This window comes from Ictidomys tridecemlineatus, chromosome 4, assembly GCF_052094955.1.
Source record: "Ictidomys tridecemlineatus isolate mIctTri1 chromosome 4, mIctTri1.hap1, whole genome shotgun sequence".
NCBI classification, from domain to species: Eukaryota; Metazoa; Chordata; class Mammalia; order Rodentia; family Sciuridae; genus Ictidomys; species Ictidomys tridecemlineatus.
Genome location: NC_135480.1, coordinates 8,381,512 through 8,407,989, shown reverse-complemented (window position 1 = coordinate 8,407,989; position 26,478 = coordinate 8,381,512). Strand labels below are relative to the sequence as shown.

The following is a 26,478-nucleotide window of genomic DNA, read 5'->3' as shown; positions in this document are numbered from 1 at the left end:
CTGCCGGCCACGCGCCTGCCACTCTGGCCTGTGCCGCCCTCGCTTGCTGCCGGAGGGTTCCGCTGCCTCGCGGCCGGCCGGCAAGCCTCAGCAAACACATTTAAATCTGAAGTGACAGATAAAGCGATTTACGGCGACAGTTTAGCGTCAGATCACTTCCACCAGGCAGTCGCGTCCCTGCGGCCCCCCTGCCTGCCAGTCCATCAAGGCGCTCTCTAAATCACCACTCCACAGCAGCGGCCAGGGGACAGCTGGGAGCAGGGGCGGGGCCGCTCGGTGGCCGCTCGGTGGCCACTCGGTGGTCGAGGCCTCCTGATGCGCGGGTCCCCCCTCCGGGCAGCAGGGGGATAAGCCAGGGCTGGGAGAGCCTGGGCCGGGTGAGGGCTGCAGGTCTGCAGGGGCCCCGGCTGGAGCGCCACTCCTCGCCAAAGTTTAAATAAATAAGCAGCTTATCCGACCCCCTGTGAGGCCACTCATCGCTGTGAAACGCAGCTTCCCACCAGATCTTCGAGGCCAGCCCGGTGCCCAGACCCCACAAAGACCTCCCCGACCCGCCTCGCCTCCGGCCACCTCCTGAAGAATTAATTGGTCCCTGCAGCAGCACGCGGCACTTGATTCAGACCTCCCTCCCGGGCCTTTTCACATTATCTTCTACTTAGTTGCTCTGGCCCGACTGCCCCAGTATTAATCTACCCGGGCTCCCAGGCTGGGCCCACACGTCATCCTCCCACCCACCCTGGCATGGGGCTGGCGGGGTGCCACTCTTTTTTTTGTACCGCAGACTGAACCCAGGGGCACTTAACCACTGAGCCTATATTTCTTTATTTTGAAACAGGGCCTCACTGAGTTGTTTAGGGCCTCACTGAGTTGTTTAGGGCCTCACTAGGCTGCTGAGGCTGGTTGAACCTGTGGTCCTCCTGCCTCAGCCTCCCCAGCTGCCGGGATTACAGGCACACTGTGCCCAGCTGGACGCCATTCTTCAGATGAGGCTCTGAGGGGCAGGGGCCAGCAGGAGAGCTGGGGTTCCAGCCCACCCGGGCCTCTGGCACTCTCAGTGACGGCGCTGGGCTGGGACTGCTTTGAAGGGGAAGACCCCTGTGTCTTTACACAAAGCATCACTTTCATCTCCTCGTTGCCCATTGTGTCCCCAAGGCCCAAACTGGAGAGCCAGACCCCTGGCTTGACCAAGAATGGGGGTCTGTGTGCCCCAGACATTTCCTGCCTGGGCCTTAGCTGTCTGTCAGGAACAGGGGCCTGGCACAGGCCTGGGAGGCAGAGGCTCCAGGCGTGGAGACGGCTGGGCCAAGGTCATGCCCCTAGGGCCAAAACAGACACCGATACTCGGACGCCATGGGCTCCCAGGATGGAGACCCCCAGACCTGAGCTCCCCTAGGGCACAGTGCTGGGGTCACAGGCCAAGCTGGAGAAGCAGGCAGACAGGAACGGGGTGGGTGAGGGCCTCCCTGCTTATCTTGCCAGCATGGCAGCCCAATTTAATTAAGATGGATGTGGCATGCCCCCACGGGCAGGAGCCGTGGCGGGCACAGATGGCAGGAGCCTGAGATTCTCCCAGGCACTGCCCTAGCAAGTGGCCTTGGCCACCAGCCCGTGGGGAGGGCAGAGGTGTGACTGTTGCACAGACTTGGAAGGTCTGTCCCCAAGTATGCTCCTGCGACCTCAAGCCCTGCCACCCACCAGATACCCCACTCTGTTCTCTGCCCCCTCACCCCTACTGCGTACCACCTGGCATAGCTCTCTCTCTCATGTACAAACCCCCATCCACCATCATGCCCCCCACAGCAGCACACATACCAATAAAGTGGGGTGAAAACCAGTGCTGGGCTTGGGATGCCAGGGGGCCAGTGGGAAACAGTCCCCTTTCCAAAGTCTGCAGGGGGCCTCTGGGTGGAGCCTCCGTCCCCCCTCCCCCCTGAAGTGGGAGGGGCACGGTGTCCCCTCTGCAAGCCCCCTGGGCCCTAGACAGAAGGAGAAGCCCACAGCCTGGGAGTCCCCATCCCCCTTTCCCTCGCAGCCCCCCATGCCTCCCTACAGGGTCCCTGAGCCAGACCCAGCCAGTGACACCCCTCCCCACCTGGTAGCAGGGACAAAGAGAGACCCCTCCGCACAAAATCCAGAAGCTCTATCCAGATCTCCAGGCCCAGCCAGCCCACACCCACACCACCCCGGGGGCCACCGACACCCGCAGGGCCAGCACTGCCCATGGCTTCAAAAATAAAGACTTAAAAATTCCCACCCGAGATAATCGCTGTCTCCTTTTGCCTATTGTGGTGGCTCCACGGTCGGCGCTGAGAAGCAATTATTCACGGCTAATGATTATAATCAAGTCAAATAGAATTTAATGGACACGTATTCTCTTCCTGCTTGAAACTTTACATATGAATTAAGCACATATGGGTTTCACGAGGCACAGACGCAGATTTATGCAGCCCCGAAAAGCCCCGCGTTGCCGACGACTTTTATTCCGCTAATAAACAGGCTGATTGATGGGCTTGGCCGCAGCCGCGAGCTCTGCCGCCCCCTGGCGGGCGGCACGCCGGGCGGAGCCACAGCGCCAGGACCCCGAGACTGAGGACCCCCCTGCAGGTCTGACCAGGCCCGCGGCTGCCAGGACACCCCGCACCCAGGCTCTGCAGGGGAACCCATGTCCAAGGCCTGCTTCAGCCAGTCCCCGTGGTTCCAGGACAAGTTCTAGGTCCTCTTGGCTGAGACTAGAAAAAGGAGATCCCAGGAAAACAGGCCAACAGGGCGGGGTAAACTGAGGCAAGCAGAGGGAGATGGAAGCCCATCACCTTCCGGGGAGGGAGGCAGTGCAAAGTGCCTGGGATCCTAGGGACAGGGATGGTGCTCAGGATGATGCCAAGGGCCTCAACGGAACAGCGTGAGCTGGCACACACCACACACCCATGGCACAGGTGCCCCACTACCATCCCCTGTGCAGGAGAGGAAACGGCCAGGCAGCTACGACCCTTGCCCCAGCCCCGGGCAGCGAGATGCAGCCAGCGGCGGATGCTTCTCATGAGCAGCTGACAAGCTGCTGCACCCAGCCTGGCCAGTCACAGGGCACTTAGGAAGGGCCATTAATCATGCCTGTAGCCTCCAGAGCCCCCAGCCCGCTCCATCTGCATCTTGCTGATACCCGCCAGGGTCCTCCTCCGTGGTCCACGACACAGCCGTCCACCGGTGGGCTGGGAAGGAGCTCACGAGAGTGTCTCCCTCTGGTCACCACAACTCAGCAGGAAAAGGACCAGAGGGCCCCTTCTGCACCCTCGCCAATGACTGGGCAGCCCCATGACCTTCATGATCACCCCCAGGGTCAGCCCAGCCCCTCCCGGCACAAGACCTTGCTCTTCTTCCCTGGGCCTCCAGGACATCTGCCAACCCAGAAGTGGCTGTCTGAGTTCTGTCTGCCTAGACAGACTCACAGTCCTTGCTGCCACCCACCAAGGGCAAGTGGCCCAAGGGAGATACACCAAAACCACCAGCAGCAACAAAGACCTCCCAGCTCTCCCCACCAGCCTCTCCGAGTGGGAACTCCTGCCTGTGTGTGACTTGTCACCTGTGCACCCACCAGGCCACGTGCAGGGACAGAGCAGTTCCACAGACCCCATAGGGAGACAGCTGAGCAATGCCACTGCCGGAAACACTGCAGACCAGACAGGGAGGCCGGGGACACAGTGAGCAGCCCCCTCTGCCTGGACCCTGCAAGCCCAGTCACCTAAGGAGGCCTGGGCCCACTCAGCGCAACCCACTGGCCCCCTCTCTGGCACTGAGGTCAAGCCCAGCGGTGAGAGGGAGGAGATTCCAGAACCCCGGGCTGTCCTGGACCTGCATGGGTGGGGCAAGGGTCTCCACGACTTGGAGCCCAAACCAAGAAGGCCTGCCTTGGTGTCACCAGCCTCTAAGAGGTGCCCTCCTCTGATGCCGGGTGCGGCGTCTGCTGAGAGAGGGAGCAGGCGTCCAGCGCTGGGGTGCAGCACACCTGGCCCAGGAAGCACCCCCTGCACCTGCGGGGCTTGGCCTGCCCTTGGCGCCCCACTCCTGAGCACCCGGGTCCTTTCCCAGAGCCCTTCGACTCAGCCAGACGGTAGGGCCGGGCAGAGGAGCGGCACCTTTCTCCCTCTCGCCTCTGTATCATCACAATAAACTGCCACGCCAGCAAGAGGCGAGGGACACCAGGAAGCCAGCCGCTCGCGTTTCCAAGCGCTGGAGGGCTGCCAGGGGCCGCGGGAGGCCTCTCCACCCGCTCCCAGCTCCCTCACCTGCCGGCCGCAGGGGGCAGGGCGGCCACGCAGAGGAGGGGGCAGCTGCAGCCCCCACCCGGGACGACCGGCTGGGCCTCGGCCTTCCTGGCAGGGCCGCCGGGCACCGTTCCAGCCCGGCTCTCTCCCTTCGCCAGCCGCTAATGGCTTTCGGAGCTGCGAGGCGGCCCAGCGAGCGAGGCGCCCCCGACACAGCGGGTCAGGGTTTCAAGGGAAGAGGAGCCCAAGTGGCCGACGCGCTGCGCTCCGGCGGCGCCAGCAGCCCTCCTCGCCCCATCGGGAGCCTCTGTGGAGCCAGGTGGCGCCCACCCGCGTCCAGCCCAGCAGACCAGAGCGAAGGCTATGCAGCCACCAGGTCTCAGACCAGTCACTCACCGGCGTTGACGATGGCATCCACCTCCAGCTTGGTGATGTCACCACGGAACAGGGAGATCTTCTCATTGAGCTGCTTGTCCTTCTTGAACTTGGGCTCCTCCACCTTTGCTGCCACCCCTGGAATAGGTAGGAGCCACAGGGGTCACAGGGAGGCCTCCCCTGCAGAGCGACCAAGGCAGGGCCCACAGGTCAGGTGCAGCCCCACTGTGGCAGTCTGCAGCATGGTGACCACTGAGGCTGGCGATGACATCCCACCCTGAGTGAGGATGCAACACAAGGTCTTGTGGCCTCTCATGACACCATGAGCAAGTCCATCGTGCCGCCCACCCCCACTTCACAGATGTGGAAACCGAGGTGTAGGTGAGATAAGTGACCTGTCCCAGGTTACCGGTTACCAGGCCAGCATTCGCAGAGTCCGGGAGCTCACCAGCCCACCCCCCACGGCAAGCAAGCTTCAAACCTGGCTCCCGACAGCCAAGTAATCAGGGGCAGGTGGCTTATATGGCCTGGGGCTGGCTCCCCAGTGGTGTCGTGGGAATAAAAACTAAACTGGTCTCAGGCTGTGTAGTCATTAAGTGAGGCGACACCCACCGGCAGAGTCCCACACACAGCAAGCCTCCACCGGTCCATGCCATCGGCTGCTTCTCATCTGCATGACTCTTCCAGGCCACACGCCGAAGGGGCCACAGCCCAAGGGCACCGGGCCGGCCGTGGCAGGGCCTACCTTTTGCCGCCTCCTTCCAGGTCGGGATCTTCTTCAGCCGGATAAAGTCTCTGCAGAAGTAATGTTCCTCCCTCTGCTTGTCACTCAGGCCCTTCAGGAAGGCTGCAGGGGCGGGGCGGGCAGGGAGGAGAGTCAGGGGGGGCAGTCCAGGGCACTCTCGCCCTCCAGGCTGTCCTTCCCACGGCCAGTGGGGAGGGCACATCCTAGGGCTGAGTGTCCGAGAGTCCCCAGAACATCCTGCCCCAATCTCTGAGTTCCAAGTGGGAAACTGAGGCAGGGGAGGCTGAGGGACTGTTCGGACACCTGGGACCTCTCAGTTCAGAATTCAGTGTGGCCACTTTCTAGCCGTGTCCCCATCTCTGCGGGTCCCTCATTTCCTCCTTTGCAGATGAGGATTAAAACGTCCCTAGCAGGATAATTGCCACCTCACACGTAAGCCAGGAGGTGGGCACCCTCTGTTACCTTACCAAGGTCACCTCAACATCATGACTTGGGAATAGCAGGAGAACTGTCCTCAAAGTGCCACAGAACCAAGCAGATCTGGCACCTGTTGTCAACATCCCCCCCGGCACTGACTGAGGGCACCCCACGGATTTTTGCCCATTCTACAGATTAGGACACTGGGCCTAGGGAGTTGGGAAGCCACCCCTGGTCACAGAGCTAGTGAGTGGGGGCCAGGGCCCCACCTACTCAGGGATTCCGGGTCAGCGGGGTGGGTCCCCTGCTGCAGCCCCGCCTCCTGGGCTGGGCCATCCCTGTGGCCACACCAGGCAGAAAACCCAGAGCCAGCTCCCGGGCTTCTCTGCGGGGCAGCGCTGGTCCCTGCTCGCAGCTCACGGGCTCCTCCTGCCGGCCGCAGGACGTCTGCACACCCAGGCTCGGCCCGGCTCGGCCCAGCCCGGCCTCCTGATGGAGCAGCCCCTCTGCCTGCCTGCGGGGGTGGGGGTGGGGGGTGGAATCACAACTCCCGGCAAAAGACCACATCAAGGAAGTCAAAAAGCATCAGAAAATAGGTAGGAGGGGGCAGCAATTAGACGAGGTGCTGAAAGAGGGATGGTAGCCTCCTGGAGGCTTCCAAGGAAATGGCGGGGAGCAGGTGTTCAACAGACAGGCGGGTCCCCCAGGGAATGCCCTCTCACTGCCAAGGCCATCTAGTCCACCCGTCCAAGCCTCTGTCTGTCTCCTCATCCGCCCACTGGTGGCTCTGGTGACAACACCCCCAGGATGCCAAGAGCGTGGCCTGACGTAAGTCACAGAGAGGCTGGGTTCTGAGTCTGCTCACAGCTGTGGTGGGATTGCTGTTCAGGCCGGCAGAACCCCCACACTGCCTACCCGAGGCCCGTGCCAGAGCCACACTTTCTGGCAGCCACTTCCCGGCCCCTTCCACAAGCATTTACTGGGCACCTACAACATCAGATTGAGCCCGGGGATATGCAGAATGTGGCAGAAGTGACCCTGTGGATCTAAAATCCAGCGGGGGACCCTGAGGCTGAGGCAGGCATCACACCATCAAGCAACTCAAACTCTGAGATGTGCCGCAAAGGGATGGGCAGGAGACGGGGTAACAGAACCCTGGGGCCTGGGGAACATGGAGGAGAAGGAGGGGCAGGCATGAAGGATGATCAGCTGCAGAGCCCCCAAGGCTTATTAAGGTCTGACCCCATCCCAGGGATGCCGTGACAGACTGCAAAGTGTGCCCCCAATTTAGGGGGATTACTGACTCCCCAGTAATCCCCAGGACCTTGTGCACGCTAGGCCAGTGCTCTACCACTGTGCCCCAGCCCCAGCCCCCTCTTCATTCTTTCTAAGGGGACAGAAAGGCCCCTCCAACTCAGCGTCCCTCACACTCATCCTCCTGCACCCTATTCTCAAAGGACTGCCCTCCCCCGGGCACACATGGCAGCAGACTGAGAAGCCTCCAGGGCTCCCACTTGCCCCTTTCTTAGCGTGGGGGGGCCACTGAGGCTGAAGGAGCTCAAGCAACCCTCTGGGCTTGAAGCCTCCAATGCCCTCTTCTCTAAAACAAGGTGTGGCACGGTGGAGCGCACCTGCAGCCCAGGAACTCGGGAGGCCCAGCAGCACAATCGCTGGAGTCCCCTAGTTTGAGAGCAGCTGGGCAGCAAGGCAACACTATGAACAAACAAAGGAACCCCCCGGGGGGTCTGGAAAGTCGCCTCTAGCATCCAATGAGAAGTGGGCTGGGCTAGCACGGTACCCAGTGAAAGGCGGGTCTGCTGGCAGGTGGCACCGCGGAGGGCAAGGAAGGTCCTAGAGGAGAGGCTGGCCTTGAGCCAGGCTCTGTCCCTCACTGGCAGTTTGAATGCAGATCAGTTAATAAATATTTATTGAGCATCCGGCCCAGGGGCGCAAGGCAAGGTGAGGTTCAGAGTCTGACTGAGAAAAAGGGGAGAACAGGGAACCTTCTGGAAGGAAGTGATCCAGCTTCTCTGCTCCATCCCCAGGAGCTGCAGATCACTGGAGGAAATCCTCACCTCCAAGCAGAAGGTCCTGCAAATTCCTGAGCTCCCCTGCAGCACCTTCTGCCCAGACCTCAAGCTGCTTTCCCCAGCCAGCTCCCCTACTCCTGCTCCAGCCACAGAAAACAGGCGGCCATCAGATGCCGCCTCCACCCCCACCAAGCTGGAACCACCACCTGCCAGCACCTCGTCCTCCCTCCCTCCCACGGGTCACCAGGCATGAAGGTCCTTCCTCCCAGCTGCCTTCCAGCCCTCCCAGCTGCCTTCCAGCCCTCCCAGCTCCCCTGGGCCCTCCCACACTCCCCTAAGCCCACCCAGGGGGGTCCCCATCAGGATGAAGGTCAGGCTGGGGAGAAGATGGGAGGTAGAGCACTTGCCTAGCATGCACAGGACCCTGGGTGCATTCCTAGCACAGGGAAAATTTTAAAAGATCAACGTCGGGGGGGCCCAGGGTTGAGGCTCAGTGGAGGAGCACTAGCCTAGCAGGTGTGAGGCCCTGGGGTCGATCCTCAGCACCACATAAAAAATAAAAAAAAATAAAGTTCCATCAACAACTAAAAAATATATTCAAAGAAAGATCAAGGTCAAGGTCACCTGCCACTTGTCCTCCTATGGACAGAAAATCTCCCCTTTGCCTCGCCTCCTCTTTCAACCTGCACCTCCCTAGGCCCCCACATTATCTCCACGGATCCAGCCCCTCTTCCCACACCTCCAGCCCCTCCTGACTCCTGGGCCCTCCCCAGGCCCTGGCTGCTCTCACCCCTTAAAGTCACATCGGCAAAGCAGAACTCTACTCCTTCCAAACCCGTGCTTTCTCACGGCTCTCCTTTCCCGCTTCCTTCCTTGGGCCCAAAGGTCTTTCCCTCCCCTTCCTCTTACCCCAGATCCCATCCAGCTATGAGCCTGTTAGATTTATCCCCTTGACGCCCCTGGGGCCGACCCCACCACCACACCCTGGCTCCATCCCCAGCCGGTCCCCCAACTCCACATCATCCCCTCACTTTTTTTCTGGTACCAGGGTTTGAACTCAGGGGTGCTTGACTTCTGAGCCACATCCCCAGCTCTTTTTATATTTTATTTTGAGACAGGGTCTCACTAAGTTGCTTAGGCCTCACTAAATTGCTGAGGCTGGCTTTGAACTCACAATCCTCCTGCCTCAGCCTCCTGAGCCACTGGGATTACAGGTATGTGCCACCATGCCCAGCCCACATCACCCCTTATCCCATTCCTTGTACAGCTGCCCAGGGAGCTTAGGAACATAAGCCAGATCCTGTCCCTCCTCTGTAAAACTCAGCTCAAACACCAGTGCCCAGGGACAGCTCCCCCCCATCTCCCACCAGATCACTCACCATTCAAAACAACCAAGTGGCTCCCTGTCTCAGGGCCTTTGTACCTGCTGTGCCCCCTTCCTGGGATGCTGCTCTTCCTTTGAAGTCCCTTCCCCACCACCCTTCCTCTCCCTTCCCTGCTTCCTAGACAGATTTGCCTTTGTTTTCACTTATTTCTGACTTTGACCTTGGTCACCGCCTTGTTTTACAGAAGAGGCAACAGGATCTGCCTCTGGTCACACAAGTGAAAGGAACTTGAGACAGGGCTGTCCTCCCCATTAACAGAAGCCTGGTCTAAGTGACACAAAGCTGCAAGACCTCCTCTCCCTACCAAAGTCCCAAAGATGCCACTTCTTCCCGGAGACAGCCCCCTGGCTCTGCCACCAGCCAGCTGGGTGCCAACCTTGGGGACATCTGTCATCCTGTGCCAGTCTCAGGCCCCCGTGTGCAAAAGGCCCGAAGCACTGGGCTGGGCACTTGCCCCTCACATCTAGAATATTCCACCTCCCGTCAGAAGGACAGATGCAGATGTAAAGCACAAGTGAGTTTTATTTATTTTTTTTAATAAAAGATGTAAAACATGCATTTTCATTTTCCATCATTTTTGAAGAGGCGAGAGTATTTCACAGCTCACTGAGACAGGTGTTGTAAAAAGATGTTCGCAGTAAATTTTGATGGCGGGGGCTGACCCCAGACAAGGCTCCCCGCGGCTGGCGGGAGGAAAGGCGGGCAGGCGGGGGCAGCTCCGCCGGGCCATAAAGCGCGCTGGGAAAGTCAATGATGTGTTCTAAGAAGTGTCTTTATGGCGCTCGGCGGGACGGGGTGGGCCTTCCGGAGGAGGCCAGGCGGGGAGGGCTGATAACGCCCGGTGCCCGTGACAAGGTGGCGGTTAGACTCGGTGGCAGGGGCATTAATCACCTGTGCCCGAGGTCCCCCAGGAGCAGGGCTTGTCAAAGCCTGTAACAGGAGTGATGGGGACAGGGCACAGGGCTCCTCAGAGCTTTCCTGCTTGCCTCCTCCCACACGGGGACATGCCAAGCTGCATCTGGGCAGATGGAAGATCACCCCCCATTCCCAGGTGTGCCTGGAGCATTTGCCGGTTCAGCGGCCACATCAGACACATGATGAGCTCCCGCGGGGCCTGAATTAGCCCTGGCCCCTGCCCGCGGGATCTGCAGCTAGAGAACAGGAGCCCTCGCTTGAGCCACCTGGGGGGGGGGTGAGGCTCAGAACGTGCAAGGACAGGGTCTGCAGGAGCCAGTGTCACTGTGCCCAAAATGGACCTGAGCGACCGGGGTCACGGGACCCTCTGCAGGCCATCGCCGCTGATGTGATCTCCATCCCATCTCACAGACAGGGAAACCGAGGCTCAGGAGCAGGGGCAGCAGCACCCAGGTCCAGTGACACCCATGCTCCCTCCCTTTAGCACACAGCTCTGCCCCCACGTACAGGTCAGCGCGAGAAGACAAGACCAGGCCCCTCCCGCAGTGACACGGCAGGCCTCAGGTGTCCCCAAGAGTTCCGCCTTAAGGCCCCTCACACCCACCCACCTTTCCACGTGGCTCTCTGCACGGTCTCATGGTGGAAAGGCACCAGGGGGACTAACGTGGCACTCCAGGACTGAGACGACCGAATCAGAGAAATGAATGCCTGGGCAGTGGGATGGGACACTGCCAAGGAATGGAAAAAAGATCGAATGCCTCCCAGCCAGCAAGACCTGCCCGAGGGTCTTTACTGACCGGAAAAGTGGGCGATGAATGTGGAGGTGAACAAACCGGGCCATGTGCAGGGGCACCCTGGGCCCAGAGCACGCACCCCACACGGCACGGACTGAAATACTGAGCAGCCAACCAGGTGAGGAGATTCTCAGTGGGCGGTGGGTCCCCTCCCAAGAAGGAAGCTTGCCATCCTGTCCTGGGACTAGCTTCCAAAACCATTCCACCCACCCCTGGGTGAGAACACGCACTGCTGAGCAGGCCTAAGGCTACCATCTGGCTTCCGCCGGGCTTTTCCACAGCGGGAGGCACCCCTGCCCAAGCACATGAGGGTTTCAGCCCATTGCCTTCTGTTTCCCCACCCATGAACTGCACATCTTCCTCTGACCTACACATCAGTCTCTTGTGAGTTTGGTTACTGCCAATCTTAGAGAAAGAATCATATCAGGCAAGCTGACAAGCGTTTGGAGGCCTATCTAGCTATATTCTTGAGAGAAATGAGAGCACATGTCCATCAAAGATATATGCAAAAATGTTCAGAGCAAGTTTTATCCACAAGAAATGCCCATCAAGAGAAAAACAGGTAAACCATGGTACATCCTTAGGATGGAATATTAGACAGTAGTAAAAAAGACAACCACACACTGTTGCTTCACCCGATGATGTTCACAGATCCCACAGACATGGAGTAAAAGGAGCTGGCCATGCTGTTTCCACAGAGCTCAAGAAGACGTAAAACAGACAGTGAGAAGAGTGACAGGTTTCTCAGGGGTAGTGGGAGTGCGCTGGCCACCAGCTAGGGGAGCGCCGTACATGGATGCATAGCCACCAAGAGCTGTGTGCTCCCCGCACTCTGCTGTGGGACTGACCTCAGCTCCAGATGCAGTTTGAATATAATGAAAACAACTGAAGGACATTGAGGACCATGGGCAGACTCCAGTTAGGGGCAGTCTAGCTGGGGCAGCTCTGCTGACCTCCGGCGGGACACTGTTCAGAAGGCAGAGCCTGGGCTGGCTCGGGGTAGAGTGCTCACCCAGCGCAGGCAAGGCCTGGGTCCTGATTTCCCTCCCTGGAGAGTGGCCAGGCTCCCGGACTCAACTCTGGATCCTTGAACAAAGTGGGAAGAGGCCGTGTGGGACTCTGACGACTAGGCCACCAAAAGGGACTGCAGCTCCCGTTTCGGTCTCCTCTGTCCCCTATGCTTTGGGGGAGGCCAGGACACTCAAGAGCCCTATGGGGAGGTCCCCAGGATGAAGAACTGAGGCTCTAACCCACCACTGTCATCGGGATCGCTCCTCCAGCCCTAATTGGACCCCCACCAACTTTAAGGGAGACCTTGAACCACAAACACCCAGCTTGGGTACTCCCAATCCTGGCTCTCAGAGACTCTGAGTTAATACGCGTTTGCTGTCTTGTCACAAAAGTTTGGATCGCTTTATTTATTTATTTATTTTGCAGTACTGGGGACTGGACCCAGGGTCTCCCACACGCTAGGCAATGTTCTACCACAGAGCCCCAGCCCCGGCCCCTTTTTTTATATTTTATTTTAGACGCAGAGTCTCAGCTGGCTTTGAACTCTCGATCCTCCTGCCTCAGCCTCCCCAGCTACTGGTTCCCAGATGTGTGCCACTGCCTGGGGTGATTCTTACGCAGCAATAGAGGCCCAAACACCAAGAGCTCTGCACCTCACCCACGAGCCACTGACACCTTGGTGGAGACACCTACCTGCATGCTGCTGTGGGTGGGCTTCTGGGGTGGGGGTTAGGGTTAGAGGCAGGAGACCCCCAGGTCCTTTAAGCCTGACCAGCTGTCACTCAACAATGGCTCACTTAGTTCAGGCCACCTTCCCTGACAAGACCCCCATCCCCCCCCAGCTCAGTGGCCCCCTCTAGCTTCTTCCTGGCACTGACAAGACCTGACACTGTCTCTCCTGTAAGAGCTCCATGAGGGCAGGCCGGTGCCTGTGCCACTCACCACTAAATCCCCGGCACTGTGGGGCTACCTGCCACATAGAAGATGCTCAGTAGCAATCTGCCAAAAGAATGGCTGGAAATCCCAGCTCCAAGCAGAGGAAAGAGCCCCCGGAAGCCACAGCAGCCTGGGCACCCCGGGCTCCACCAGCTTCCACAGGTCCAGCTGCTTTCAAGGGTACCATGGAATGGGGGGCTGGGAGGAAAAGGGCCTGGGTCCTAAGAGCCGCAGCAGACCCCAAAACAAGTGCAAGGGACTACCTGTCTCCCCAGTTCTTTCCCACCATCCTGGCTTGCGCCTCTCTGACAAAGAGTGGCTCCTTGAGAGGACAGTGACTCCTCTGCCAGGTGTCTCTGACACCCCTACTCCTGCCCTAAGGGGTGGTTAGGACAAGGGCTGACAGTGTGACAGCCTCTGGTTTTCCCAGTACAGCAGGTGTTTCAGGATCCAGGGTATACAACACAATCCAAATGACAGCAATAAATCATTTTGATTTCTACTGCTACTGTCGCCAGCCCCAAGATAGCCACCTTCCTTTTACTTCCAGGCCCAAGCCAGCTTGCCCTGCTCCATTGCCACACCCACCAGCAGCCCAGCCAATGAGGCGCCTTCCTTGCTCTTTTGAAAGAGGACCCGGCCAGGAGTCGTCACTAGAGCCCAGGGGGCAGGCCCTGAAGGGCAGGGGCAGCTGGACAGTCCAACAGGGCTATTTGGAGCTCCTAGTCCCCTTCCCAGTCCAGGGATTCATGGCCCCTCCATAAATTGTGGCAGGTACAGAGGGGGAGGAGTAGTTTGACAGAAGGAAGGTGTCAAAGATTCTCACAAGCAACGCCCCATCTCCATCTGTTCCCCAGCCCCCTAACCTCCTTGCCCCCAGGAACGCGGCACAGACAGCTGCAAGTGGCCAGAAGCCAACAATGAGGACAAAAGAGTACCAGACCGTAGCCAGGAAGGCCCTAAGCCGGGCGGTGCTAAGAGCAGGGCAGTCCTGCCTAGGGAGGTCACTCTGTGGAGCTATCTGACCCCCTAGATGGACGGCCTGCCCCAGAGCTATTTCCACTTGGTCTCAAATGCCACCACTTGAGAACCAAACTACAAGTATGGGGATGGTCAGTATCCTAACTTCAGCTCAACGAAAATCGCGGAGTGACCTTGGAGAAGTGGGTTCTGGCCCTGGGCCTCAGTTTCCCTCCTGCACAATGGACTAAAGTGGTAAGGTCCCAGATGATTTCTGGGAGTACCCAGCGACCCATTCCAAAGGTTTGGCCGCGGTCCTCACACTGCCCCTGACAGGGGACGCGACCTGGTCTTGTGTGAACCGGAGCGTGCGGCAGGGCACCGGGCAGGGGGCGTGGCTGCGAGTGGGGGAGGTGTCCGACTCAGGGCAGACCCGGCCTCAAGTTCCCCAGGTCTCCCGGTGGAAGGGGCTGCTCGGGGTGCTGACCAATCGGGAGACCCACGTGGGCCACCCTCGCTCCTCGCGCTTCCACTTACATTTTGCCTCCTTCCAGTCGGTGGAGGTGCTCAGGTCCACCTTCGCCGCCATGGCCAGGGGGGCCCAGGTGCGCACCCCGGGTCTCCGCCCCACCGCCGCCGCCCCCCAAGCCCCAACTCCCGCTGAGGTCCGCGCGCGGGGGCCGGGAGCGCCCAGGGACGCCGGAGGGCCGCACGCACTGCTGCGGGTCTGCGTGGGACCCGAGGGGCCGGGCCGGGGGCGCGAGGTGACCAGCAGCTGCCCCGCTGCGCGCAGCTGTGCCAGGCGGCGGGACACTCGGCTTAGCAGAGACATGAGCAGGCGGCGCGGGGCAGTTGCCCGCCCACTTGGACTCTATTTAAGGTGCTCGGGAGAGTCTCTCCCTATTTACTCCGGGACCGGGTGGCGCGTGCCAGCCCGTGGCGACCTGCTTCGAGCAGGCGGGCGGAGCGGCCAGAAAACCCGGGCGCGCCGCTGGGCACCCTGGAACTTGTAGTCCGGCCCGCCCGCGGGGCCCACGCACTCGTGTACACACGTGCGCGCCCCTCCCGGCCGCCGCCGCCCCTGCGCGAGAGCCCCGCCCCCAGCAGTCCGGGTCCGGGGTCCCTCGACGGCGGGCGCCTGCTGCAGCCCGCCCCGCTTCTGCGCCCCTGGCCCCTCCGCGGATCGCGGGCCTCGGCGCTCCGAACGCAACTCAGGAAGCAGGCGCCGCGCCCTCGGTGCAGATGGAGAGACCCGGACTTTTCTCTCCACCGTCATCCCGGCGCCGCCTCCATGTCCCATGCAGCTCCCTATCTCCTCCCAGACCCCAGGAGAGGCTAGTTCTAGCCGGCGGGCGCCGGTGGGCAGAAGACAGGTGCCCAACCGGTATTCCGGGTGTGGCGACTTTCCCAAACCTCTGCCTTCTAAAAAGCCCCAGGGGCGGAAGCCAGCTGGAACCCGAATTTAGAGCAACCGGGGATGTAGGGACCTAGTGGAATCTGAAGGCAGAGATTGGGTGCCCTGTGGCTTTCTCGGGTGGAAGAATTAGGTCGATTTTTACCTTTATATTTTCCCTAACTTTTTACAGTCATTAGGACAGATAGATTTTTAATTGAAATATTTTAATATTTTCCTATACTATTAAGGTCATTTTTATAATAATGGGTAGATTTCGGGACTGGGGGTGCAGCCCAGCGGTGGAGGCTTAGGTAGCAGGCACAGGCCCTGATAGGTTGATCCCTAGCATGAGGTGGGGGTGGGGAGATGAGGTGAGAATTTCAGTGCCTGGGAGTTAGAAGCCAGGATTCCAGAGAAGGTTCCCATATAGCCGCTTTGCATCTGTGAACCTGCCCCTGCAGCAATAGCCCTGGCCATCTGTGAGGGTGGCTGATCTGCCCTGTGGGTGCTGGTGGCACCCCCACTGTGACCACCGCCTTGCACTTCAGACAGTAAATCATCTGGAGGGTGGGCCAGCCCAAACCCTGACAGTGACCGCGTCCTGGTAGAGAGGATAATGGGGCCAATCAGAAGCCAGGGCCAAGAACTAACTCCCCCAACCCCACTTGGACCCAGATCTGATTGGTCCCCATCTGATAAGTCTTCTTTGCAGATGTCACTGATTGACAAAACAGGGGGCTGACCTTCTGAGTTCGGACCTATTGGTACTGTAACATTACCACAAATTACCTAGTAGCTTAAAGGACACCAATTTATCTCATCTCTAGGTTTCATAAGACAGAAATCTGAACACAAGTTGCTGACATCGAATGATCCTCAGGGCCACATTCCTTCCCAGAAGCTGCAGGGGAGGAGCTGTTCCTTTTCCCACTTCCAGAAACCACCCACATTCCTTGGCTGTTGGTCCCTTCCTCCAGCTTGGAAGCCAGCAGTGCAACCTCTCTCTTCCGACTTCTGTGGTGGCTTTTCCTCTGGCTCCCATTTCCCTGTTTCAAGGACCCCTGGGTTTACCTGGGGCCCGATGGATAATCCATGATAACCTCACTACTTACCGTCAATGGACTTGCTACCTAATTCCCTCCTTGCCGGGCAACATTTTCATAGGCTCCAGGTTTAGGATGTGGACGTGTTTGGAAGGCCTTTATTCTGCCGTTTCTCTCCTTGCTGGCAAGGTCTGGGGACGTGGATGCTAGGAAAGGCAGGGATCCCAGCCAAAGAAAGTTTAGTGCCCAATCAGGAGATCGCCTCTCACCTGGGCCTGAAAACCTTGCATGCCCTGGCACCTCCTCCAGCGGGATGCACGCTGTATAGCAGCCCCTTCTCCATGTTTATGCTGGGTCTCCGCTCTGTTCTCAAGTGGTAGCTGGGATGGTGAAGGTCCCAACCAATAGCCCTGCGTGGCTTGGTCTGTCAGAGCCTGGGTCATGATTCTAGCTAGGCTAGGCTCTCTTCCTAGAATTTGATCTGGGCCTTTGGGGAAAAGTGAAATTTTGCCAGATACCAAAGGTACGCGTTGAGGGCACTGCAGGCAGCGGGACCCCCCAGAAGCAAAGGCATTGGAAGTCTCTGGAAGACTGAATCCTCCCCGTGGAGCTGTGGCATATCAGCTGATGATTTTTAATGTCGGAGAGGACTTTCATGCAGAGAAAGGCTACCTACTGCTGCTAGTGTTTAAATTAATACTGTATTTATTAAACATATAAATTAAAAAATTTTCTTAAACATCCAAGTGTAACTTGCAAATCTAGTTTTCTATTTATAAATCTACAATTTTCATAAAAATAAGAATGATTACTTTCACTATTCTTTGATTAATATTTAATTAACTCATAAGTTTAACAGATTAAATTCCTCTTAAAATAAATGCCAGTTATAAACTTAGGTAATTAAATTCCCTAATAGATTTTAAACTACATTTCACAGAGTGGAAATACATCAGTGGGTCCTCAAACGCCTTATACTCCAACAGAAGCGATTACACATCTAACAAGCACAAATTTTTCCTGATCATTTAAGCAACTCCTGCACACTGATAGACTAGACTCTAAAATGTGGTGGTGGGTTGTCATATGGCACACATCTGTAATCCCAGCTATTCAGGAGGCCAAGGCAGGAGGATTATAAGTTCAAGTCCAGCCTGGGCAACTTAGCAAGACCCTTTCTCAAAGAAAAATATATAAAAGTCTGGGGATGGAACTCAGTATTAGGGTTCTTGCCTAGACAAGTGAGTGGCCCTGAGTTTGATCCCCAGCACTACAAAATGAATGGGAAAAAAATATGATGAATCAATTCTTATAAATCCTCAAACACTATTTCTGAATTTAGGTCCTCTTATACTGTGTACTTATTTATTGCTTCATAATAAACCAAAAAAATTTCCTGGTTTAAAATAACAAACATGGGCTGAGATTGTGGCTCAGTGGTAGAGCGCTCGCCTAGCACGGGCGGGACCCGGGTTCGATCCTCAGCACCACATAAAAATAAAGGCATTGTATTGTGTCCATTTACACCTAAAAATATAATAAATGTTTTAAAAAATAAAATAACAACCATTCTAAGCAATCTAGGCTGGTATGAGCTGGATGGTTTATCACCTGGTGTCACCTTGGTCACCCCTGCACCTGCAGCCTACAGTCATCTTGCTATCTCATGGGGGCATCCAAGATGGCCTCGCTCATGCAGCGGGCAGTTGGCGCTAGCTGACACCTGAGTCCCTCGGTTCTGTTCCACATGGCCTCTCATCTGTTGGGGACCACATCCAATGAGGCTTTCCCGGTACTGGTCCACCTGCAGTTGAAAACCAGAACAGGACCCAGGGGAATGTGTCCACACTAACTCCTCCTGCTGGGTACGAGGCATCACTGGGCCCTGAATCAGTCACCTGTCAGCCCACCCCATCTTAGCCCGGCTGTCTTTCTGCCTTTTATTACTTCATTTAGTGGATGAGCTTCCTTGCCTCCTGCTCTGGGTCCTCTGATGTCTGCTCTGGGTGACGATAACCTGGCATGCCACCCCATCCAGGCTGTGACTGTCTCTTCCTATTTGACTTTATCACCTGCCTACATTTCATTTTACTGCCTGTTTCATTGACCATATTGTATAGTCATTATGTTGAGAGGTACATAAGGACAGACAGGTGACAAGGTGATAAATGTCCAGAGCTTCCAGCTATAAACTAGGAGCCAGGACAGCAGGACACCCCTCCTCCATCTGACTCCCCACAGGGTGGGTCTGAGGATCATTTCAGGTGCCTGGGAAAGGCCTTATGATCCAGACAGGGTCAGGCAGGTCCAGGATGCTCTTTACCCATAGCGCCTTCCCCAGAGAGGCCTGGGTAGGCCAGAGCCGGAAGTTCCCGGAGCTGGTGAGTGGCTGAGGGAGGCTGTCACTGCCCTTGGACTTCAGAGAGGGCCTGGGAAGGAGCTGGATGTTCAGGGGACATTTGGCTTGAAGTGCATGAAAACCTTTAAAGTAATAATTTATTGTAATGAAATTAAGCAATGTAGAAATAGAATTAAAACATAGAATAAAAAAGAAATAAAATAAAAAGTGAGGGCCAGGGCCATAGCCCAGAGGTAGAACATTTGCTTTGAGACCCTAGCATCACCAGGAAAAAAAGAAAGAGAGATGATCCAGTTGAAATGAGGCCCAATGATAGTAACTAAAATGCTTTCCCACTCTCTGGGCCATTCTAGCAAATAATTGAACCCAAGGGAGGGGTCATGTACAGGGAACCCTCCATGTACAATGAGCTGGTCAGAAGTACGAGGGGTCCAAGACTTGCTACTAGTGATGAGGGTGAGCCCTATTGCAGTCCACCAGTGGGAGCTGTTTGGTTTTGTTTTGTTTTTTGGTACGGAGGATTGAACCTTGGGGCACTTAACCACTGAACACTTCCCTAGCCCTTTTTTATACTTTGTTAGAGGCAGGGTCTTGCTGAGTTGTTTAGGGCCTCACTGCGATGCTGAAGCTGGCTTTGAGCTCATGATCCTTCTGCGTCAGCCTCTGGGATGACAGGTGTGTGCCACCGTACCCGTCCTGATCCGTGTTTTTACAAGAGGAAAGTTGGCCAGGCACGGTGGCCACACCTGTCATCCCAGCCACTCAGGAGATTGATGCAGGAGGATCACAAGTCCAAGGCCAGCCTGAGTAACTTCTGGAGACCCTGTCTCAGTATTAAAAAGGCTGGGGATGTAGCTCAGTGGTAGAGTGCCCCTGGCTTCAATCCCCAGTATCGCAGAAAGAAGGAAAAAAAAGAGAGAGATGAGAGGAGAAAAAGAAAGTTGGGCATACAAAGAGACCCCAGGAATCCTAGGGCACAGAGAAAAAACCACTCAGGACACAGCAAGAAGGCAGACCTCTGTAAGTCAAGGAGAGAGGCCTGGGAAGAAGCCACAGCTGCTGATGCCTTGATCTTGAACTTCTAGCTTCCAGAACTGGGAGAAAATCCTTTCTGTTTTGAAGCCCCGGGTCCATGGTCCTTTTTACGGCAGCCCTGGCAGACGCGTCCCCATTCCGGAGCCACAGAGGTACTTACTTTAGCCGTTGGCTGTGTACTCTTCTAGACTTTTTTCCATGCATATATAATAAAACATGGAGATTTACATGCATAATTTTTTGTGTCCAAAAATAGGATTTGGCCATACACAGTGTTCCACAGCTACTATGATCTGTTTTTGATTCACAGCACTTCTGACACCAATTGGGTGTCAGATTCTGACCCATTCTCCAAAACCAACTGGGTGTCCTACAATTCAAATGCATCCTGGCACTAGCTACCTGGAACAAACCCATCCTGACACTAAGATACCCGGAAGTAACATCAGATCCCACAAGTTAAGGGCTCAATCATGTGAGGTGGCCCCCACATCAGCTGCTAGCAGCAAGTCTAGGACGGGACCTCCTGCACTTCTGACCAACTGGGTATAGATGGGGAAATTCCCATGATCCCCTCCTTAGGGTCAGCAATTTGCTAGAAAAGTCTACAAAACTAGCTGGGTGTGGTGGCACAAGCTTGTAATTCTAGTGACTTGGGAGGCTGAGGCAGGAATATCCCAGTTTCAAGGTCAGCCTGGACTAATTAGTGAGACCAAGTCTCAAAATAAAAATTAAAGGCTAGGGGCTGGGCACAGTGGTACACCATGTCTTTAATCCCTGGGCTCCGGAGGCTGAGGCAAGAGGATCACAAGTTCAAAGCCAGCCTCAGCAATGGTGAGGCACTTAGCAACTCAGTGAGACCCTGTCTCTAAATAATATACAAAATAGGGCTGGGGATGTGGCTCAGTGGTTGAGTGCCCCTGAGTTCAATCCCCAGTACCAAACAAAAAATTTAAAGCTAAGGATGGGTCTGAGTGGGAGAGTGCTTGCCTATCATGTGGACTGGATTCCCTGGACTCCATCCCCAGGACCCGCCACACACACACACACACACACACACACACACACACACAGATGCTGGGAAGGAGACAGCAGGGTTGGGACATTGGGATCTGGGGGACTGAATCATTCGACCTAGAAAAGAATGAGCAGAATGTGGATGCAGAAGTCCAGAGGGAAGGTCAACTTTCTGGGAGAGGCTGAGGGAGCCGGTGGGGGAGTGGAGGGCGGTCACTTCATTCGCTCACTCAGCAAACGTTTCTTAGGCACTGACCAGAAGCCTCATGTTGGGCTTGTGAAAATAAGAGAAAATTATCAAGTAACAAACGTCAAAAGAGCCTTTTGGGAAAAGTCAAGAAGCCATTAGGAAATTCCCGCTGCTGACAGAAACGTGAACTTTGGTCATCTCCACCCTTTGACCTTGGAACCACCTCAGTAGGGTGCAAATTACCCTGTGCCCAGAGGTTATGGACTCTTGGACCTTTATTTTGTTTGCAGTGCTACCACTGAACTACATCCCCAGCCCTTCTATTTGTTTTGAGACAGTCTCGATAAGTTGCCAGGCTGGCCCCAAACTTGCAATTCTCCTGTGTCAGCCCCCTGGGTGCCCAGATTAGAGGCGTGTGCTGCTGGTATGGCAACTCCTGTTTACGGACATTTCTGTTCTGTTTATGCGTTCTTTATCTTCTGTGGGTCACGGTCACACAGCCCTGTTCCTGCTCAGTCTATAAGCTCCCTCTCTTCCTGCCTTTTAGGAACACGGAGTCACAGCTGTCTGAACCCCTGTCTCCTGAGCTGTAATTCCTGAGATCCCCAAATAAAGTTGCTCCCCCCGCACCCCCCCTATTTTTTGGTTCTGGAGATGGAACCCATGGCCTTGCTAACCCAGCCCTAGTTTAATAAGTTGCCTTTTATTTATTTATTTATTTATTAAGAGATAGGGTTCTAATTGTGTTGCCCAGGCTGGCCTTGAACTCCTGGGCTCAATTCCTGCCTCAGCCTCCCAAGCAATGGCCCACAGGCATGAGCCACTCCTCGTTTTATTTTATTTTATTGTTATTTGATTTTATTTGGCACTGGGGATTGAACCCAGGGATGCTCTACCACTGAGCTAAAGCCCAGATCTTTTTTATTTTTTTATTTTGAGACAGGGTCTCACTAACTTGCCCATTCTGGTCTCAAATTTGCCATCCTCCTGCCTCAGCTTCCTGAGTCACTGGGATTACAGATGTGCACCACCATGCCTGACTAGTTCTAGAATTAGCCATACTTCACTCCATAAAGCAGAATAAGTGGTTCAGTGAGCCAGGCAGGAGGGATCCTTTTTATAGACACAAAAGGGCTGAAGAGAGGAGAGACAAAAACACTCAAAGGGGTTGGTCATTGCAGTGACCTTCCTAGCAACGTGGAGACGGGAGAGAGAATAATAGAAAAATTAGCTCAGATTACATCAATTTATCTTTTGTGTATAAGGATTATGTCAAGGGAAACATTATTATGCCGGTTGAAACCTGTCTTTCTGGGAATTTGTTCTCTCTCTAATCCTGATTTCTTGGAAGGTCAGATAAACAGCTTAGTTGCAGTTTGGTGACCTGGAACTTTAGCCCGAGTGACTCCATTTTAATTTTTAGTCTGCTCTGCTGGGGCCCAGCGCAGGAGCTTAGTTCAAAACAATGCCTCCTACAATTTTTATTTAATTGAATGAAACATGGTTCCTGCCCTCATGGAACCAGCATCTAGTGTGGGAGACCCAGGTAAATAGTATTCACAGATCCAGGTCACTTCAGAGCAGGAAAAATCAGAATGGCTGAAGCATATGGAAGCAGAGAGAAGGGGGTGTCCCCAAGAGGGAGGCAGACCCACACGCCACCTGGGACTGGGATTGGATGCTGAGTTCACTGGGGTTGCAGGGAGGGAGCAGAGAAGCTGGTTTAGGCGGTGCCTCTGACTGCTGGGTGGGAATGGACTTTGAGGAAGACTGGCCACTGGTAGCATTAGAGATCAGTAGGAGGCACAGCTGGACAGTGGGGGATGGAGCCTGCAAGGGGGCATGGGAACATCTAAGTATAGAAAAAAGCCCTTGGAGGTGATTTTGCTGGTTGTCTGCTCCTGTGGGACAGCCCTCCACTACCTTGCTGTCTTGCCATCATGGATGGAAATAGTAGCCATGTAGTTGTGCTTTGTTATTTGGGTTTGGTCAGGGTTCAGCTAGGTGACTCTCCAGCTTCCTGTGACCTCTGCAAGGGTCACTCAGTGCGATTCACTTGAGGTCAGGCTGAGCTGGGTGTCTAAGGAACTTGCATCCTGGGCTGGGATGGCAGGAACCCTGGCTCTCTACGTGGAACGTCCTGATGGCCGCAGTGCAGTCAAGAGTGAGTGCCCCAGGGCTGGGGATGTGGCTCAAGCGGTAGTGGTAGCGCGCTCGCCTGGCATGCGTGCGGCCTGGGTTCGATCCTCAGCACCACATACCAACAAAGATGTTGTGTCCGCCAAAAATAAAAAAAAATATTAAAATTCTCTCTCTCTTAAAAAAAAAAAAAAGAGTGAGTGTCCCAAAGTGGGCATGGTGGCGCACACCTGTGACCCCAGTGATTCAGGAGGCTGAGGCAGGAGAAGGGCAAGTTTGAGGCCAGCCTGAGCAACTCAGCAAGACTGGGTCTGAAAATAAAAAGGGCTCAGTAGTGTCACTGGGTTCAATCCCCAGAACAAAAAGAAAGGTGACTTTTTTACATTTCTGAATCCTATTAACATTTGGGACCAAAAAAATTGTAGGGAGCCCTCCTGGGCTGTGTGCTGCATCCTTGGTCACTAGCTCAGACACATACCACCAACCAGAAGTGTCTCCATGTTGGGCTTGTTACATGCCTGCAGTCCCAGCTCCTCAGGAAGCTGAGGCAGGAGGATCGCTTGAACCCAAGAGTTGGAGACCAGCCTAGGTGACATACAAGATCTATCCCCCCCCAAAAAAATAACATAAAAAGATAAATGAACAGCAATGCCTTCAGACAGTGCCGAGAGTCAGCTAAGCCCGTAACTGTCCTGCTTAAGAACCGCCACCTTGGGATCCCCCTACTGTGACTCTAGGCCTCCAACCTGCATCGGGAAACTTCACATCAAAAAACTGGGGTTGCATCCCCAAACAGGTGGCCCCAAGTTGGAAGATCCCTAGCCCCATGAGGGGTTCTAGTCCCCCATCTATCAGGGCTGATGTAGAGGCCCCCAGTAGACTTGCCTCAGTGGTACCTTGAAGGACAGAAGCTCCTCTCCCACCCCTCATCCACTCCCAGCCTCACACAGGACATGACCTGGGTGCCGAGGCGAGGGGGCCCTTGCAGAATATCTGACAAAGCTTCTCCTCTGACTCTGGCCACCAGCTCAGGAAGCCAACACTCTTTGCTCCTTCCCAGTCAGAGAAGGTGGCTGATGGGGAACAGAGGGGTTTGGACCTGCTGACAGAATTTGCTGGGAGGATGTGGGTGTGAATGAGGAGAGTCACACATGCCTTCGTGGTTTTCAGACGGAAGCACCAGAAGGCCAGGGTGCCATCATGAGGGGGAGTCAAGGGAAGAACAGGTCGGGAGAGTGTATTGGGAACCAAATTTGAACAAGTGGAGAAGTCCACTTGTCATCCCAGGGTCCATGCCAAGCTGGAGAGACAAGCCTGGAACTTGGGAGCGTGCTCCAGGCTGAAGCTAGAATTATGGGCATCATCAGGGATGGTATTTATAGCCACGAGACTGGCGGAGATCACCCAGGGAGGGAGTGTGGAGAGTGAGGTCCTGGACGGTGCTCTGGTGCTGTCTGATTAATAATAATCAGATAATAATTACCATCACTTTAGTCCTTGGAGTATCTGGCATGGTGCCTGGCCCTCTGTACGAATTCACTGCATTGAATAGAACTTTTTCCCCATACTTTATCCGCCACCACCCCCAACTTTCCTCACTAATCAGAACTCGGTCTTAGCAAAGACCTGGGATGTGGGGCCCAGAGGCACAGCTTGGGAGGCTGAGGCAGGAGGATCATGAGTTCAAAGCCAACCTCAGTAATTTAGTGAGATCCTAAGCAATTTAGCAAGACCCTGTCTCAAAATTTAAAGAAACATGGGGTTGTGGCTCAGTGGTAGAGTGCTCGCCTACATGCACAAGGCACCAGGTTAGATCTTCAGCACCACATAAAAATATTGTGTCCACCTACGGCTTAAGAATAAATATTTTTAAAAAGATATTGTGTCTGGGGCTGGGGATGTGGCTCAAGCGGTAGCGCGCTTGCCTGGCATGCGTGCAGCCCGGGTTCGATCCTCAGCACCACATACAAGCAAAGATGTTGTGTCTGCCTAGAACTAAAAATAAATATTAAAAAAAAAAAAAGATATTGTGTCCACCTACAACGAATAAATATTTAAAATATAAATGTATGTTCAATTTAAAAAATTTAAAGAAATATAAAAAGGTCTGGGGATGTGGCTCAGTGGTTAAGAGCCCCTGGGTTCAATCCCTGGTACCAAAAAAGAAAAAAAAAAAAAAGGACTGGGAGATAGGATCACTCAGTTAAGTGGGAAACGTAAGTATTCTCTAGACTTGGGCAGTTACCCCAGAATGAAATCTTGTTCTCACAGGGAAGCCCGGGTTATCTGAAATTCCCACTCCAGCAACAAAAGTTATCCCAGAATCCCGAGCTGCAATCATCCCTCACCCCCATGCCCCAGTATGCTGAATTTCAACTATTTTACTTTTTCTGATAAGAGAATTTTAAAACTGGGAATTTGCTCTGCAGGAAAGTGGTCACACTGGTTAACCCTTTCAGTCTCTCACCCGCTTCAGGAACTATGGTCTCAAGCTGACTCCAAATGCAGCCCTCGACCTTTCCACACCCTGATGAGCAGAGGCACTGAAATAGCAGCATGAGTCACTCAGGGACTGTCATGTGACGCACAGGCCAGGATGCCTTCTGCAGTGAAACTCCCGTGTTCCAGAGACCTGGGCTAAGGAAAGGGGACACTGGCCATCCCATGTGGCTGCCTCTTGGGAGGGCTCCAAGTTCACCAAGAGGTTAGGAAAAGCCTGAGTAGGTGGAAATTATAAGAGCTCACATTTTTTAGTGTTTCAAAGTAAATTTATCATGATAGTGAAGGAGCTTAAGTTTCAGGGTACCCCAGTTTCCCACCTTCTAAAGCCCCACATCTCCTTTTTTTTAATATTTATTTTCTTAGTTTTAAGTGGACACAATATCTTTATTTTACATTTATGTGGTGCTGAGAATTGGACTCAGTGCCTCAAGCATTCTAGGTGAGCACTCTACCACTGAGCCACAACCCCAGCCGCCCCCCCCCACATCTCCTTTTTCAGTTCTAAGTTTCCTTTTCACAAAAGAAGCTTGTTTTCTTTCTTTTTTCCACCCCACCACCTTGTACTGGGTATTGAACCAAATGGTGCCTTACCACTGAGCTACATCCCTAGTCCTTTTCATTTTTTGGTGAGACACAGGGTTGGGCTAAGTTGTCCAGGCTGGCCTCAAACCTGCTGAGGCTGGCCTTAAATTCTTTGATTCCCCTGCCTGAGTCTCTGGAGTCACTGGAATTACAAGCATGCACCACAGCGACCCAAAAGCGATTTTTGCATTTTCACTCACAGTTTTTACCCAGTGCTTACAATTAATTCAACACCTAATAGGGTGTTTGATACTATATGATGAATTAATGAATGCCTACTATGTGCCAGGTACTGTGCAACACATTAGGAACCCCAAATTAAAGGAAAACAGACACAAGGCCCTCACTGACCTGACTGCAGTGCTGATAACAAACTCATTTAATTTGC

General features: G+C 54.8%; 1 protein-coding gene across 4 annotated transcripts in view; it reads right to left on the bottom strand.

The window, feature by feature from the left end:
• Macrod1 (mono-ADP ribosylhydrolase 1) overlaps positions 1-14,828 on the bottom strand; it is a 155,381-nt gene extending 140,553 nt beyond the window's left edge. The window contains exons 1-3 of one of the 4 annotated variants that reach the window (XM_078045765.1): positions 14,365-14,828; positions 5,380-5,481; positions 4,656-4,772 (exon numbers count right to left, since the gene is read on the bottom strand). In XM_078045765.1, the coding sequence (XP_077901891.1) occupies positions 4,656-4,772; positions 5,380-5,481; positions 14,365-14,659 (514 nt within the window). In that variant the 5' untranslated portion in view covers positions 14,660-14,828. The remainder of the gene's footprint in view (positions 1-4,655; positions 4,773-5,379; positions 5,482-14,364) is intronic. The other 3 variants (XM_078045764.1, XM_078045767.1, XM_078045766.1) reach the window with 3 other exon arrangements.
• Between the last annotated feature and the right edge of the window lie 11,650 nt (positions 14,829-26,478).